The sequence below is a fragment of the Oryzias latipes genome, chromosome 3, assembly GCF_002234675.1.
Source record: "Oryzias latipes chromosome 3, ASM223467v1".
Taxonomy (NCBI): domain Eukaryota; kingdom Metazoa; phylum Chordata; class Actinopteri; order Beloniformes; family Adrianichthyidae; genus Oryzias; species Oryzias latipes.
The window spans coordinates 32,821,775-32,839,288 of record NC_019861.2 but is presented as its reverse complement, the minus strand read 5'-3'; the positions used below and the strand labels follow the sequence as shown (position 1 = coordinate 32,839,288).

Sequence of the window (17,514 nt, the reverse complement as noted above, 5' to 3'; positions counted from 1 at the left end):
TGGGTGCTGTAAACTGTCCCTATGTGTGCATGTGGGAGGGTGTGTGGGAGTGATTGTGTGCCCTACGACAGGATGGCAACCCGTCCAGAGTGAACCCCGCCTTCGCCCAACCGTACCCGGGACAGGCTCTGGCAACCCGTGACTCCAAAAGGGATACAGGAGGTTAAGAAGATGGATAAATGGTACACTACCTCCTCAAAGTCTACCTACAAAAATATGGAAGCGATTCTGTCTCATAATTAAAAACAAAAGACAAAACCAGAAATGCTTTTTCATTTTCAAAATGAAGCTGCATTTTCTGACTCAAAATTAAAAGGTAAAAAAAATCCTTCAAAATGCTTTTTCATTTTCTACTTTAAAACCGCTTATTCTGTGTCATTATTAAAACGAAAATGCAAAGAGGGGATGGCATTTTCATTTTAACATCCACCCTGCGAAGATTATCGCATTATTCAATTCAAATAAGCATTTCCAGAGGGGAGGCGGGGCGATGACGTCAGTGCTTTCTCTGTTTGTCCGGCTGCTAAGAGACATTTTCATTTTGAGTCAAAAAGTTACATTTTGAAAATGAAATAGCATTTCTGTTTTTAATTATGCTACAGAATCGCTTCCATACAAAAATGGGAGGAAGACGTTTTCCTAAACGTTTGGTGTTCCTCTCACTGGAACTAAGAGGCTCAAGCCCACACCATAATTCTCCCTCCTTCAAATTTACCAACTAGTTCTCCTGGCAACAACCAAATCCAGACACGTCAGGTAGATTTCCAGGTGGAGAAGCGGGATCCATCTCACCTGCGTCAAACCTGCAGAGGCGGAGGCTTTGCTGCACACCTGATGATGGTTGGTTGGATGCAGCGGCTCCGTCACAGAAAGCCCTCTTCATAAAACTCTCCTCACTGTTCTCCAGCTGATCCGGAGGTCTGAAGGTGGCGTCTGAGCCTGGCCCGTTCTTGAAGTAGCCTGCGTGGTTCCGAGTTTGGATGGATGACTTAATACTTCTGACGGTACCGTTTTAGAGGTCACAGGAACACTCGATGGAAGCTAGGGCTATAAATCTTTGTTTTTGCTGTTATCTTGTTAATGGTCCCACATGCTTCCATCTCACCTGTTTCCCCTGAGTGAGTCATTAGATAAGCCGCCGCACAGGTGGGGGTTGCTACAAACAACAAAAAGCCAGCTAATCAACCTCTGGAGGCGGCCTTGATCTTCACCAGCGTCTTGAACGAATCCAAGAGACGCTGTAGACGCAGCAACAGATTAGACGGTTGTCTTTTCTGCCGGTGTGATCGCTAAGGCTTCGAGGCAAAGATTTTAGTTTGGGGGGAAAAAAGCATTAAAAGAACCAAAACATCCAACTATGACGTGATTTTATTTATAATACCATAGTAATGTGTTAGGTGACGTCTCCGTTTCCCCTGTTTCTTCTGTGCGTTCAAAGCTAGATTAGATTTGCTTTTATTTTCATTGTGCATAGTACAATGAGATTTAAGATGGCCTCTGGTGCACAGACTGTGATGTATTCAAGTTTTGCAGCATTTTTCTACAGGAAATATATTTCTTTTACTTTTGCTTCATAATAGAAATAACTTCCTTGTTTTTCAGTTTTCTCCTTCAGGTTTAAAAAACCTTTGAATTTGTTTTTCTCTTTCATTTCAAATCAAATTTGTCTCCAGATTACTGGTCGGTATTTCTTTTAGGGGCTGTGATTCATACAGGAAGATTGAATGGAAGCAGTCAGTGAATACAGAAGCCGTGCTGTTAAAGTATTTCAGGTCCAAACATTCAGGTTCTGCGTCGTCTGTGGAGTATCTTACTTAAAGGACGTGTGTGCTTGTGGAAGCCTTGTGGTGTAGTGCGACACGCCCCCCCCCCCCCCCCCCCCCCCGTCTCATGTTTCCGTTGTTGGTTTATTTTCTGGGTGTTGTAAACTGGGACTGTTGACCCGTTTGTGTCCTGAAACACCTGAGGAGGTAGAACACCTGTTTGGTTATAAGAAAACAATGATGAGTTGTGTTCCAGTTTGGAGAATCCAGTCCACCTTTTCTGATAAGTCATGACCTCAGACCTTCAGATTCTCTCCACTTTTGACTATTTCAGTCCGTATGTGGACTCTGGTTCTGACCATCTTTTTGATCTATTGTCAGCGTTCCCAGAGGTCCTTTAATAACGATTATGCAGTTTTTAGTCAAAATCAAAAAACCGATGTCGTTCTCTAGAACATAGTTTCTCCAGAGTGTCAGGAGTTCTTCGGAAATTTGTCTCTGAATTGTGGGCGGGACCGTTGGTGCAGAGTAAGCCCGGCCCCCCATTCCCATCACCCATTCGATTCTAATCAATTTTAGTTGTATAGGCAAATACTGCAACAAAAGTCGTCTCAATGGGCTTTAATACCAGTATTGGTATAATAAACATGAAATTAGTCATAAAATATAATCGATAATGGCTAAACTAAACTAAACAGACAAGGCTAGACTGGGCATCCCTGCCCTTAGACCCTCCTCCTTAGAAAAAAAAAAAAATCCTCAGGGATGTCCACATAAAAGAGAGATCCTCTCCCAGGACGGACAGGCGATGTACCAGAACTCTTAAATTCTTATAACAGGATAATAACAATAATAGACTGAATATTTGCACCCTTTACTACCGTAACCGTTTTTAGTTTCATGAAACATAGATGTTAGCAAAACATATAAACAGTTATTCTGATAACCATAACGATTTGAACAAAGAAATGATTAGAAATGCAAATTTTAAACAAAAATTTCCATCAGAAAAACGTCACAAGAACACCAAAAATATAACCAAAAAACACAATTTTCATTGGAGTATGTCTTTAAAAATTTAATTTTCCCTGCGAGTCTGAGCTCCTCTGGATTTAAAGCATGAAGAGGAAAACTTGGAGCTTTGGAAGGGAAAAACTTTTATTTTCTGACAAACGTCTCAGTGCGTGACTGGTGACTTCAGTGACCAGAAATGCAATAAAGCATCAATAGATAGAAGCGTGGACGACAACCCAAAGTTCCTCTGGCTGCTTCGTTCGCCGCGGAACCCGATACAGAGCTTTGGAGGAGGTCAACCGCTCCAAAAAGGTTCTGATGAAACAGTTTTCTGTTGGAGAAAAATTTAGAAGACCGTGTGATAGTAGGAGAGAGATAAAGAATGAAAGAAAAAATTTGAACCAAAGAGAAACATCTTTGAGAAAAGACTTATCAGTAGAACCTTCCTTGTTAGACGAAGGTATTTGCTCTGTACTCGTGTTGGAGGAAGTAATTATCATCTGTCAACTCGGTTTTCATTTTCAATTAAACCTGTTTTTATTTCAGTCTTTTATTTTGAAAAATAGTTCATAAGGGCAGCTGATTTTTGGAGGGTGTGGGGGCAGAGCTTCATGTGATTTTTAATCTTGGGAAAGGAGATTATTCCAGTGTCTGATGCCTTGGATCTTCTCCAAGGCAAATTTCTCAAATCATTTCTGCTTTCATCCAGATGTGATCCTAAGGCAGACGTTTGTGAATCTGTCATTAGTCATCAACATTTTTGGCGCTCCTCTACAGTTCACCTTTTGACACCATCTTCAGGATAATGATGAAGATGTTTCACTTTCTCATCTAAACAATCACATGGACTTGCAGCCATGAACTTTAAAACTGAAGGTTTGTTTGTTTTGTTTGCCGTCCTTCAACTTCTCCCAAACTCACTCAGAGCCGTGAACGTGACGTTCTGCAAAGATGGCCTCCTCTGCAGGTTACCGAGCTAAAAATATCAAACTCCACCTGACCTGTTCAGGAGTCAGGAGTCCTGTCAGATCGTAGGGATCAGAAGTTCTGGAGCACAAACTTTATCTAAAGGAAGGAAACACCACACTGGTAGATTAAACTGGGAGGAAAATGTCTTACATCGACTCTAAAATTAAGAGAAACAAAACAGGAAAGTGTAGCATAACCATTACGTAACCATTATGTGCATTTTCCACACATAAAATGTCGGTATTTCGCCATACATGTGTGATACAGAATTCTTGCGTGTTTCTTGTGATCGTCATTCGTCAATGTGCGCAGTTGTCCGTCGATAGTTTCGGCCAACAGGTCTTTACGTGAATTTGGTTTTGAGCTGTTTAAACATTTCTGTTTGGGTGAGAATTACACAGTTTATGCGTATTTCACGGAGTTTACACGCAATTGTTACGTAAATCATACGCAATTGTCCGTGATTTTTGTGAGATGCATGTGCAATTATTTTGGCTTTCCTCGACCGTTCCACGAATGTCTAACGGCCTTTTCCCACGTACCACCGACGTATATCTTTTATATCACGTATACGGCCCACATATCACTTTAAAATGACGTATTTGATGCACGAATCACTAATGAATTGCATATAAACAGCGCAGAAATCACGCACTGATTTACGTGTTCTTTGTGTGGTTTATTCACATTTCTTCCGTGGTTTCAACGTGGTTCATTTGTGATACATCTGTGAAAATTTCACATAGAGACCACTACTTTTTTCACTTTTTCCACGTGTATTCATGCATGACCAGTTTTCATCCGTGCAATATGCCCTAAATGTGGGAAGTGGTGCTGGTCAAACCGTTTTCATAAGAAGTGTTAATCCAGAAGCTAATTTCTCCTTTTCCATCATGAGGTTTATGAGTTTTCTCCGTTGAGTCCGCAGGAGACAGGAATTTTTAATCAACAGTTGGAGGGTTTGAGCTCAGATCAGATTCTTGAACGGTTCTTTAGGAGTGCTTTAAGAACCCTGTTCTCTGCTTTTGTACCAGAGTACTTGTGATTTTGCAGAAAACAGGAAAAGCAAAAAGTAAGTCCTAATATCTATAATTTAGTTTGAAAATGAACCTCGATGGCTGGCTTTTGGCGGTTCCTTGTCTGTGACGGAGTGTTTCTGAAAGCAGCTTTGATCTGCAGACGTTCATGTCTGCAGGGAACGGAAGCTTTTTGAATTTTGAATGAAGAAAAAGCAGGGTTGGTTTTACAGACCCACTCCGTACAAACTGTGTTTTTGGTGTTTTTAACATTTTCTTGTGGCATTTTTCTGATGATGGACGAAAGTAAGTAAAGCTTGAATTTGCATTTCTGAGAATTTCTTTTTTCAAGGAATTGTAAAACAGGAGCAGAGAAAAAAAATCTGTTTTAAAATAAGATAGTATGTTTTGTAGAAGACATGCTGGCTCTCTGCTCTGCTCCATTCTGATGCATCCACTTGCAAGACAATAGATCCATGTACATTTTGGTTTTCCTGATCTGGGCTGGCATCGTACTCATAACTGTACGGTTGGTTAGCTCCAATATTGCTCGCCAATATTACCCCCCACCCCCTTCTTCTTTAATCACCCCCCCCCCCCCCCCCATCCCTTTCTCTTCTTCTCTTCTTTTCTTTTCCGTCCGGTCCAACAAAAGCCTGTTACAGATATGAGTGAGTTGAATAAAGTTTAAGGGGTTTATTCCAATATACACCTAGTGTGTCAGAAGATTTATAACCCCTATTGTAACAGTAAAATATGTCCAACACAAGAGGCTTTCAACTCTCATCTGTCTGCTCAGCTGTTGGACAGGACGAGGTAGAAGACAAAAAAATAACAAGACAAATAAATGATGGTCCAACTAAACGCAAACCGGATGGAATAGCATGCTGCTGCAAGATGCTGTGGTAGCCATGCTGGTTCAGTATGCCTTCAATTCTGAATTACTCCCCAACAGTATCACCAGCAAAGCACCCCCACACCATCACACCTCCTCCTCCATGCTTCACGATGGGAACCAGACATGTAGAGTCCATCCGTTCATCTTTTCTGCGTCGCACAAAGACAGCAGTAAAAAAAGCAGCAATCAAATCAAAAGGTGGCTTCTATGAAGAACCTACAATATGACATATGTTCAGTTGTTTCAAGCTTTTTTTTGTTATGTATATAATTCCACACGTGTTAATTCATAGTTTTGAAGCCTTCAGTGTGTATCTACAATTTCCATAGTCTTAAAAATAAAGAAAACTCTTTGATTGGGAAGGTGTGTCCAAACTTTTGGTCTGTACTGTATATATGTACATACAGTATATATATGTCTTTACGAAATCATGCTATTTCTGTCTTTTTTTCGTGACTTTTCCTTGTATAGATATTTGTAAGGTGTTGATAAAACAACATTCATTCTGTACTTTAAAAGCTGTTTCCATGTTGTTTGTTCAAATCATCTCTAGAATCTGACAGTTTTGATCTAAAATCCACTTTTTATTTAAGGTTTTCATGTTGTGTTACCACTGTTTCATTTGTTTAAGTGACAGATGTGTTTGCGTCTCCAGACTGACATGGAAAGCGAGATCGCCACCTGGTCAGAGAATTTGGACTCTTCCAAGTGCTTCCTGCTCTCCATCAACCTGAAGGAAGGTCATAACCTGGTCATCAGGGACCGCTGCGGTAAGCCCCCCACCCCGACCTGTCCGCTCCGAGGCGTTTTCACGCTCATGTATGTTAATGAGGCCCTACAACAGGGAAGTCCACTTCACTCTGATGAATTATACAACCTTTCCATGTGCAGCAGCTGCAGTCCACTCAGAAAGGTGGAGAAAAGCTGCTTCTGATCCCTGATGTTCCCAGACTTGTGTGCTCAGCCTGACCTCGTTTGTGACGTTTGATTACACAGCGAGCTCCTGAAAAAGAAAAAGTGCTGCTGTGTCATTTAAGCTCCTGGAGGAGGCCCGACAGGATTTCCGACAGGATTCCACGCGGCAGAGCAGGACCTGTCAGAGCCACGCCCGCCGTTAAGCGCCCTATTCTATTTCACTCTCAGTCGAAATGAGGATCAAATGTTTGCCTTTTGTGTGTGGCTGTATTTACCTGAGATGGAGGGTAGGATGATTCTAGAGGAGGATTCTGTTTCACTGCATCGTTGTTTGAGTCTGGTCATTTAACAGACAATGAACAGCTGTTTATCCACGCGCTCGTGATGCGCCTTTGTCAGAGCGGCCGGTTGTCGTTTTAAAAAGGGACACGGTTTCTGACAAATACCAGCGTTTTACAACCTTTTTTTTTTGGTTCACCTTTTCCTTAATAAAAATCACAAAGAACTCCAACAGAGAACGTAAAAAAAAATGAAACTCCTGAAGTCTGAAGTATATGCAGCTGTTACGCCCCCTTCTGTATCTAGGGGTACCTAACAAATTGGCTAACAAAAACCAAACGAATTGTCTCCATTCAAAAATATAACAAATTTATTTACAAATAAATAAACAACGACCAACAATAATTAAAAGTGAAGCAAAACGGCTTCAGGGTGAACCAAGGGCAAAATAAAAAACCCCCACCTAACTGAAATATTGTTTTCTTACCTGTAAAGAAAATGGAAAACAAAGACAAACACGAACCCCCCTAACTTAACAAAAACCGGAGAAAACAAGTACCAAAGAAAATTGGCAGTTCACCCCTACAGCTTCACTTAACATAACTACAAACCAAAAGACTAAACAGAATGGGCATGGACAAAACTACAAAGAACTACAAAACAAAGTGCAACACAAACTAAACAGGTGGTTAAGTCCAAAACCAAATGGAGAAGAGGGCCAAACTGCAATGGAGACTGTTGCTGCAAGGCTCCCCTTCTCATGGCACTTGGGAGGTCCAAGTGGTGCTTTTAAGGCAGCCTCCTCCAGCTCTGGTCCAGTTGGAGGCCACAACCTTTTCAGCACACCTGCAAATAACAACAGACATACAAACGCAAAGATCCCCAAAAAACACAAGTCCCACTCTGATATAAAAGAAAAATACACAAAACACAGAACAAACTAAACCAAATATGGGCACAGCCGTAACACAGCCATTCCTACGAAGTCTTTTTGAAAACGAATCAAATAAACGCTAAGAAAAAAGTATTTTATGATGTTTCATGTTTCTGCCTGCAGGATGGGAAATCACAAGCTGCCCACAGAGCTGAAATCCTGCCAATGGGAAATGTTTTTTACACCAATTAGGTGAAATAAAATAATTTCCAATTATTCAACGCTCAGCTCATCCAACCCTGAGCTGACCCCCCCCCCCCCCCCCCCCCTTCGCTCATCCACCGCTTCAACTGAAAACTGTCATTTTGGTTTATTTAGGACTTTTGGGTAATAAACCTTCTGGTTTCAGACAGTCGACACTCGGACCACAAGAGACTCCCCTGAATTTAGAAAGAACCCAATCCTGCACTTCCTGTGGAGCAGATGTGTCATTTAGTGTGGATTTCCTATTGTAGTCATTAGAACAGTTAAAAGGCTTTGCAAACGGCTGCAGTGTCATGGTTTGGGCTTAGTGCATCTGTTGTGGGAGGGGGCTCCATGGGAAACTTGCACTGACACCCTTAGGCGGCTGAATGCCGAAGCTTGTGGTTTCCTCAGACCACATATAAAGAGCGACGGTTTGACTCGGCCAGGCCGCTTTCATGTTCCAGGAAGCCATGTTTCTCAGGAAATTATCAAAAAAGTCCAAACTTCCTTGAGATGCAATGGTTTAGGTAAAAATCCCCCAAAAAAACAAACGGCAGAAAATGATAAAAACAGATTATTTGAGTGAAATGTGAATTTAAAAAAATAAAAAATCATTACTCATTCTGGCTTTTCTGTGTCTTCAGGGGTCTTCAGCCTCACACAGTTCTTAGGAGACCCTAAATGTCTGTCACCATTCTGACCAATGACAAAACCTTTTCCTTCTCTGCCCCATTTCTGTTCCAGGTACCAGTGATCCTTATGTAAAACTCAAGGTAGATGGAAAAACTTTCTACAAAAGTAAAGTGGTTTACAAAAGCCTCAACCCGGTCTGGAACGAGAGCATCAGTATTCCTGTTAGGGATCTGAACCAGAAACTTGACATCAAGGTAACCTCCCGCGGCCAAACGGGTCGTTGTTACCGACGAACGATAAAGCTGTGGTTTCCTCCCCTGAACGTCTTCGTCCTGCCGCAGGTGTACGACCGTGACCTGACAACGGACGACTTCATGGGCTCGGCCAGCGTCCTCCTGAGCGAGTTGGAGATGGACAAGTTAGTAAAGTTCAGGCTGCAGCTGTGTGACCTGCAAACCAAACGGATGTTGTAGAGACAAATTGGAAAAAATTTCAGTTTTAAACTGTGGCGGAGGGGTTTTCTGCTGGTTTTATAAACAGACAACAAACTAGCAAGAAGCTGCTGCTGCTGCTGCTGCTGCTGCTGCTGCTGTATACTGACTGCAGAGGACGCTGTTATCGCTCCGTGACCTCTGAAGCTGCTGCTAAAATGGTCTCTGTTCTGGTCAAACCATTCAGTTGAGCCTCCTTTCCACTGAGTGGTACGGTCTGGCAATTAAGGCAAAAGTTTCCACTCAAAGTTGGACAAGCGTAATTTTGCGTTAGAGAAGTGCAACTACGGCACAATCGCAGCTGTCAACTTGGCCTTTGGTTGTTTGTATCTACAAAGCACTTAATGATGTTTGAGAGAAAACTGCTGGCAGGATGAGGAACATGTTGGCCCCTTTTAGAGCTGTGACGGTGTGGGATTTTTGATCGCCGCAGTGATGAACCAGCAGGGGGCGCCAAACACAAATCCCCAGGCGGCCGCATTGCAAATAAATGCAATAACAACGCAGTATTCTTTATGAACAAATAACTGAAACCGTGCGTGTGTGTGAGAAGAGGAAGCGCGTGCAGCGTAGAGGCGGAGAGAGAGCAAAGGAGAACACTAATAAAAGGTTTCCCCCAGGTTTAATGTGTTTATTTTAGTTCCAATCATGCACCATATGCAGAACTTTGAAAAAAACAAAAAAAAAACCTGCGGTGATGCGGTTATCATCACACCCCGAACAGTTTTGTTACAATGACCTTCCACCAATCAACGGATTTCATCGTGTGTCGACAGTAGCTCCGCCCTAACCGGTCCAAACACTGAAAATACTGGGCTGAGTGGAAACGAGGCTTTAGTGTTACAGGTGAAAACTAAAAGATCATGGATCCTTCTGGAGAAATGCTTTATTTCATTTGGCCAAGGAAGATGAACAACATCCAAACTTGTGCAAATATGATGTGCATTGTGTGCATATAAAAAAGGAAAGCGTTTAGATGATCCCTGCTAGCTCCACTGAGAAAGTGGGCGTGTGTGTTAGCCTAGGGGGAGGTGCTGGCAGCACAGACTCTTCCTGGAAGGGGCGGGTCGTCACCTTGTGATGTCACAATGTGAGAATCCGGTTGTTTTTGTGGATTGGGAGGGGCTGGTGCTCAGAGGGCAGGTTTTCAAAGTACCACTTTGGTGGTGTTTTCGGTGTGGAATGAACATTATAATACACTTAAAAGTTCAAAAAAGTAGATTTTGCATGAAATAGTCCCTTTAAAGTATTTACAGATCTGTGTTTCGAAGCTGAAAAACTTGAACATGTTACTGTGGTTTTTCCAGAACAGTAAACCAAAAAATTATTAAAATGTACGTTTGGCTCTGCGAAAGCAACCGTTTATTAAAAGGCTCCGATTTCCAGAATGTTTTCTTGTGCTCGCCGCATGGTTGTTCTCCCACTCCATCGCCTCTACCCATTTATTCCTGTTCATTCATGCAACAACAGCTGATGGTCTCCTCCCTTCAGGGTCCATGAGCTGTCTCTGTCGCTGGAAGACCCCGGCAGCCTGGAGGAGGACATGGGCTCGGTGCTGATAGACCTGACCCTCGCGTCCAGAAACGGAGACAGCAAGAAAAGCAATGTATGGCCGGCCTGCAGCTGCTGCTTCTGCATAGATTCAAGGAGGTTTTCATCTGTGCAGCATTGCTGTTTGCGACCTACTAACTAACCACTGTCATTTTGTTTTGCACCTAACATGCATGCTCCTGTCTGCAGAGGTGGTCTCGAAAGCGAAGCAGTGCGGTAAGGCATGGCTGAGGGATGTCGCAGGGTAGCCTTTGAATTTTGATCACAGGAGGGAATTTAGACCCAGTTTTTAACTCTAAAGCTGCCCGAATGAAATCAAATATTTAACCCTTGTGCTATCTTAGATGACCCCACCCTTACATTACCCTGTTCTCCCTACCATGACAAAGGTGGATGAAGGTGGAAAGATTTCATGTAATCCATGGACACCAGTGAAGATCACATATCATTGAAGAAAAAAGGTTCAGAGCACTGTCTAGTGGGTCTAGATGACCCAACTCCCAACGGTAAAGTGCCTAGGATAGAACAAGGGTTAACTGATGGGTTTTAGCTCAACGCCACATTTTCAGCTGATGATATGTAGAAAAGAAAGATCTGGGATGTTTTATTCTCACTAATAGGTTTTATAGTTTTGTGTTTTTCTTGCTTTGCACGCCATCTCCTGCATGCCGTTTCATGTGTCACATGACTGTCTGGCTACAGTAAACACTGGACCGTCTCTCCTGCTTGTGCTCGTCATGAGTCAGAACAGCTGGCAGATGTTTGTGCATGCTATGTCTTTGTCTGGAAAGCTGCTGCATGGCTCGACCGGCGAGTCCGCTAAAGCCCAGGCGTGTTCCTGCATGTGCATGCGCCTCGATTAAAGTCACGGCGGCATGACGCTGATCTTTACGCGCTTTACCATCAGCCAGATGTTTAACAATGCATCTTTTTATGAGCGATAGAGAAGAATATCTGCTTTATAGTGGAGTCTTGTTGGATTTTCTAAACATATTGTGTTTCTTTTTGTTCTTTTTAGCTAAAGTTTGGCGTGTCTAGCAAACTTCCCAGTTTAATTGCAGAATTGAATGCAAATGTATGTATTTCTCAGATTATTTTAATTATGATTGCTTTAAATGTAGCAAAAGAGTAAAACCATGTAAATTCAAATCTTTAACTCAGTCGTGTTTTCATAACAAAAAACGTGGTTTTTGCATAAAAATACAACACATTCCTACAAAAGTGAATCGATTGATGTAATTAGGGACACATTTCAATACAGTTTGATCAATAAATAGCTGAAAAACCTTTTTTTTTATTTGGTTTAGTTTGAAATTCGGATGTGATTGTTCTTCCCTGCAGAATTCAGGAATTCTCAGCAGCTTTGGCCAGGTAGAGTCTCAGAAGAAGAGCCAGCTGTGGACCTCTGTGCTGTGGGTGACGCTGGTCGGCGCCGTCAGGCTGCCCGTGGACTCGCAAAGCGGTCATCTTTTTGTCCGCTTCAAACTAGGAGAGCAGCTGTTCAAAAGCAAGGTACCGGGACAGCTCCTCCATTTCTGATCTTTATTTTCCTCTCATTTGCTTTGCCCCCACATTATCTTTCTTACTCTCTGCTATTTTATTTCTAAAACCTTAAATTTTCTGATAAAATTTTCCAAGAAGTGTGACCTAAAGCCTTTTTGTTTTCTCTGCTTCACTTCCTTGTAAGTTAAAGTACAATTGTGTCAGTTCTCCTTGGATATACAGGTATTATTCTAATAAATCAATTTTAAAAAACTGAAGTATTTCATCTACTTCCAAAAATGATGAGCTAAGCCTTAGATTAGGGGAAGAAATGGAATTAGATTCGATAGAGGATTAAAAATGATGCATTCAAAATAAAAATATTTAGGGTCAAATTAGTTACAGTTTTATATTTTAACATTTATTTTGTTTGTCATTTTTTTGTAAATTTTTCTTTTATTTCTTGACTCAAATATGAAACCAGTGGGAACACTGACCTCTTGTGGACAAACATGGCAGGTTCAGCTTAGAGATCCATCAATTTGGAAAAATATTAGCAAAACATTCATAGCAAAGTGTTTATTGTTTTATTTAACCATTTATGTTTTTAGTCTTTTATCATAGATCCTATCACAGATCAGATTCTACTAGACGCCGTATAGTGAATTTCTTCTCAATGGAAAACCTCAACCAATTATTTTAACAAAATATTCTCTAAATCTAAATTAAAAACATTCCTACAGCTGTTGTAATATCTAAATGGAACCATGTGGATGTCTTCAGTTCTGGATAGTTTATTCTCTTATTACGGGAAATGTTTTAATGTTTGCTTGAAGTTTTTCTTTGAGAGTTTCTGGATTCCTTCAAGCTTTTTGTTTTGCCTCTGTGAACGTTTGCTGTGTTCAGTTACAGTTTTTCACAAACTGGGCATCTCTGCCCTTAGACCCTCCTTTTCAGTCAGGAAAAACTCCTCAAAAATACTGATTATTTGGGGGATGTCCAAATGACGGAGGGACCCTCCCCCAGGACGGACAGGCGATGTACCAGAACTCATAGAGAAGAATTAGCTTTTCTAACTCTACAACTACATGCTTGAATAGTGTAGCAGATGGGTTTCATCCAGATGGAGTTGGGGGTTTTACTCATCCTCTGGTCCAAAGTGACTCATGAAATTGTAAATGCGGAGGTTTTTTTTAAATTTTATTTTATAGTAGTTTTACTTTTCGTCCTGTGGAAATCCCCAAATCATCTTCAAGTTCCTCTTCATGTTCACTTCTTCATTGCTTCGTAAAAGTCCTGGTTGTAAACGAAAATTGTCCTGTTCACCTCTGGAATCTCAGTCATCTCTGATATTTTGTTTTGCTTTTGAGTGACATCTGACTGACCTGTTAGTCATGTCATCTTTATCTAAACTATCTCTCTCTCTTTCACATTAGTACAAAATCATTAACCTGCAGGCACACACACACACACACACACAGACACACACACACACAGTTTTTGTGAGCTGAGGTCATTCAGAAACACTTTCTAGTTTGAATTCTTTGGTAAGACGCAGTGGAGTGGATTTCTGACACGTCTGACCCGATAACTTAGCCGTAAAAGCCTGATACTAGTGTTTACATCTATGTGACATTTAAAAATGTAGAATTACTCTGTACATTTGTAGGAATTGAGATGACTATTGTTGCACTATTAAGCTAAATGAATAAAATGTAATTGAAATATTTATCGTCAGCTTTTGTTGAGAAGAAAACACCTCGACTGCAGGATTTATTCTGTTAGATGGTTTTGCTTCTGTGCAAATGAAAGAATCTGAAGGTTTTTCTATGAAAACAAAAACAACTGAATAAAATAACAAATCCTGACCGGAAGTAGAAAACTTTACTTCTTCGGGTAAACGTTTGAGTCTGGTCTACTTCTCATCCACATCCTTTGTTTCTTATTGACGAGGAACAGAAATATTAAAAAAAGAAGCGGGTTTTTTTCTGATCCAATGAGTCCAGACAGAAAATATATATATGTATATATTTTTTTTTTTGGAGGCAGGTTTTACCCTCTTTTTATTTCCCTGCGCCTAAATAAAAAATGGTGTTTTTAACAATTAAGCTTAAAATGACATTTCTGAGTATTTCTATGTTCAAATAATTAGGAATCAGGAGCAGACAAAAGGAGCTTATTTGTTGCTGGGCGGGCCACATCCTCCACGCTCCAGGCTCTCAGCAACGGGAAGGGGGAGCGGGGTCGATGTGAATTTCTAAGGAACTCCTGCTGCTCTACAGAAACTATGTCCTATGCTTCTTTCCGGCTGAAAGCAGCATAGTCATACTTAAAAGACCACTGGGAACGTTTTGAAAATGCATGAAAAGAAGATCGGAGCGGGACTTGAATTTGTCTTTTTGAAACCTTTTGTTTCTGACACAGAACCACGACAGAGTGAGCAACCCTTTGTGGAAAGAAAAGTTCACCCTCAACCAGTTTCCCGACGGTCCGCCCTTCATGGAGGTGGAGCTGTGCTGCAAAGACGGACGCAAAAGCGAGGAGTGTTTAGGCGTGTGAGTGTCTTCAGTGAAATTCAGTTTTTGAAGGATTAAGAGATACAACACAGAGTAAAAAACTCAACTTTGATGCAGAGAATAAACATAATTCAGTTCATCTGTTGATGTTAACCCAAAGGAAGCCATCGGTGTGACATCAGAAATGTGTCCTGACTTTACAATTTTTCTAAATGACTTTAGAAAGAGGAAGAAAATGTAGCATGAGCTGGATGGTGCTTGTTAAAAGTGTTATAACTGGCTAAACCTTTGAAAATCTTCCATTAATATATGCAAAGATGGGATTAGATGATATCTGCTAAAATATGTGAACAGGTTCAAAGCAGCAAAATGATAAAGTCAATGCCGAACAAATTTAAAATGCACAAAAAATGCTGCATTTCATGCTAAATGCTAACTAAACTCATGAAAACGATAAGAAAAAAACAGGGAATATCTTCAATTGTAACTAAAACTAATAAATTACCCATTTATAAATGAGCTAGCTGCAAAATATGCTGAAAAAAACAACCAAAGCTAGACAAAAGAAGCTAACATGCATGCTAGAACTGTTTATTTTAAGATTTGGTTTAAAGATTTTGTCAAAAAATAAGTGTTGATTAATAATTAGTACTAAGTTTCACAAACAAATCCAAACTTTTTGAGTTAGCTGCTTAACGGCTGAAGCAAACATGTTTTTAAAAACTCCTAAATTAACAATAAAATGTTAAATGATTTAATTAGCTTTACAAAAGCAACACAAGTAAAGACTGTTGACCAATATTAAAATGTTTAATTAAAAAAATAAAATGCTGTTTACGTTTTTTTAAACTATGAGCAAAAACCATAAATACAATCACTTTAAATAAGCCTAAAATTGCATAAAAATTGGACATAAACTGGAAAAAGCTGTTTTTTTATTGTCCTGTGAAGCTGTTTAACTTTTAAATGTAAAAGTAAAAGTATAAAGGTTAAAATATGAGCTGAATAACAACTAAAAGCATTGTTGTGGTCAGACCTTTATAGTTTCAACTGTGTTCCATAAATCTTTGAAAACAAAGCTGACGTCCCTCCATCTTCTCCAAACTTCACGGTTTTGTCTCAATTCCTTCAGTACTTGGTTCACTATTTCGGGCGCTCGCCTTTTTTTTTCAGGGAATCTACAATTCCAGAATCGAGTGCCCTGGAAATTTCGCATAATTCTCTGCAAAAAACCATTGGTGCTCACTTGATTAACAAAAATAGACCACAATGCATTGTGTTTGAAAAAGTTGTCAATTATCATAGGATTCATAAAAATCTTATTGGATTTTTACAATATATTTGCCATAAGAAAAAATAAAAAAAATAGTTGGCATGGTGTCAGAATAATGTTAAATTCCTGGGTTCTAGATATTTCTGTAGTTATTTAGGGTTTGGGAGCAGTTGACTTGGATGCAGCCCACGTTTTTAGGTTGAAACAGGAATTGGTGATGCTTTGTTTGACCACTAGAGAGCAGTAGACTCTTCTTTGAAGCCTCTTTAAGCATTATTTCATCAGGTTTTATGAAGTTTTAAGTTTTGGTTTATGTTTTCTTGTTGGTGTAGTTGCTTCTTTGAGTTAGTTGCTTCTTTTTTTTTTATTCCCAACTCCTAGAAGCCAGTTTTGGTTAACGTACAGAGAATAACTGAAAATCCTAGGGATTCTCAGTTTTAAAGACTTTGAGCATCCAAAAACGAAGGAAATCTGAAACATGTCATTGTTTTTGTAAAAACATCGGCTTTATCTGTATTTATAGACTTCTACTGACGTAAAAAACTGACTGTAAATGTTAAATCTTTAACGGAGATGATCTAAAAGTGTGTGTTTGTTCGCTCAGGGTCTCTGTGGATGTTTCCTGCGTCCCGTTCAACAAAAGCAAGGTGTGCACGCTGGATCTGGGCCTGGGCAAAGCCCAGCTGATCTTCCTGCTCACAGTGAGGCCGTGCAGCGGCGTTTCCATCACCGACCTCTCCTCGGCGCCCCTGGACGAACGTCAGCAGCGGTCAACCCTGCGGGAAAGCTACGTCAGTACTGGGTTCTGGGCTGTTGCTTTTTATTGAATAGGTCTGCCAACCAAACGCTGCCCACAAGCACCAGCAGCCGCCCGGTCTGTTGACACGAGGCAGATTGGCTTCGTCGATTCACGCCGCCGATGCCAAAATGTGAGCCGCCATCTGCAGCCTCAGCGGAAATCTCCGTTTATCAGACAGGGCTGCATGTGTCCCGTCTTCAGCTCAACTGGTGCTCATCAAGTCCCAGGAGATCCTCATATTTAGGGGAATCGGTGATGCCACCATCGAAACCAAACAGTCAATCATCTGGACATTTAGGCTGCTGACTCCTCCGTTAACCCTGATGGGTAAAACAAAAAACGATGATCACACATTTGAAAGCGTTTAAGGATCAAATCTGCTGCGTCTTTAGAGGGAATCGTCCAGAAGTCTAGCGACCCGCAGAGATGAGAAAGTCCTATCTGCTGCTGAAAAAGCAGAAATGTGCAACAGAACAAGTCTGAGGAATCTAGGAGGTTCAAGAAAAATGCAAAGCCTCAGTCAGAACTGCCCTTACGGGCGGAAAAAGGGGCAAACTTTTATGAAGTATGCATGACATATCAAAGACCGCTCGGTGATCCTGTAGAGTGAAAATGTCCCACTTTTGGATGCGGAGACACCTAAACAGCACATAAGGAGGTTCGATGCAGGCTTGTTGTACAGCTTTGTCCTTTATTTCAACCCTCCCAGAGACAGTGGACTGTGCACTTTTTGTTCATGTGATGAGTGTACGCTCCTCGTGTGCAGCCGGACGGTTAGAAATAAGCAAAAAAAGT

At 40.9% G+C, this 17,514-nt stretch overlaps 1 protein-coding gene across 4 annotated transcripts in view; it reads left to right on the top strand.

Annotated features, from left to right (window-relative positions):
- LOC101165044 (multiple C2 and transmembrane domain-containing protein 2) overlaps positions 1–17,514 on the top strand; it is a 49,252-nt gene that overhangs the window by 16,611 nt on the left and 15,127 nt on the right. For 2 of the 4 annotated variants that reach the window (XM_023953687.1, XM_023953688.1), the window contains exons 3-11: positions 6,316–6,430; positions 8,719–8,861; positions 8,949–9,025; positions 10,590–10,704; positions 10,839–10,865; positions 11,668–11,724; positions 11,991–12,161; positions 14,556–14,686; positions 16,525–16,711. In XM_023953687.1, the coding sequence (XP_023809455.1) occupies positions 6,316–6,430; positions 8,719–8,861; positions 8,949–9,025; positions 10,590–10,704; positions 10,839–10,865; positions 11,668–11,724; positions 11,991–12,161; positions 14,556–14,686; positions 16,525–16,711 (1,023 nt within the window). The remainder of the gene's footprint in view (positions 1–6,315; positions 6,431–8,718; positions 8,862–8,948; positions 9,026–10,589; positions 10,705–10,838; positions 10,866–11,667; positions 11,725–11,990; positions 12,162–14,555; positions 14,687–16,524; positions 16,712–17,514) is intronic. The other 2 variants (XM_023953689.1, XM_023953690.1) reach the window with 2 other exon arrangements.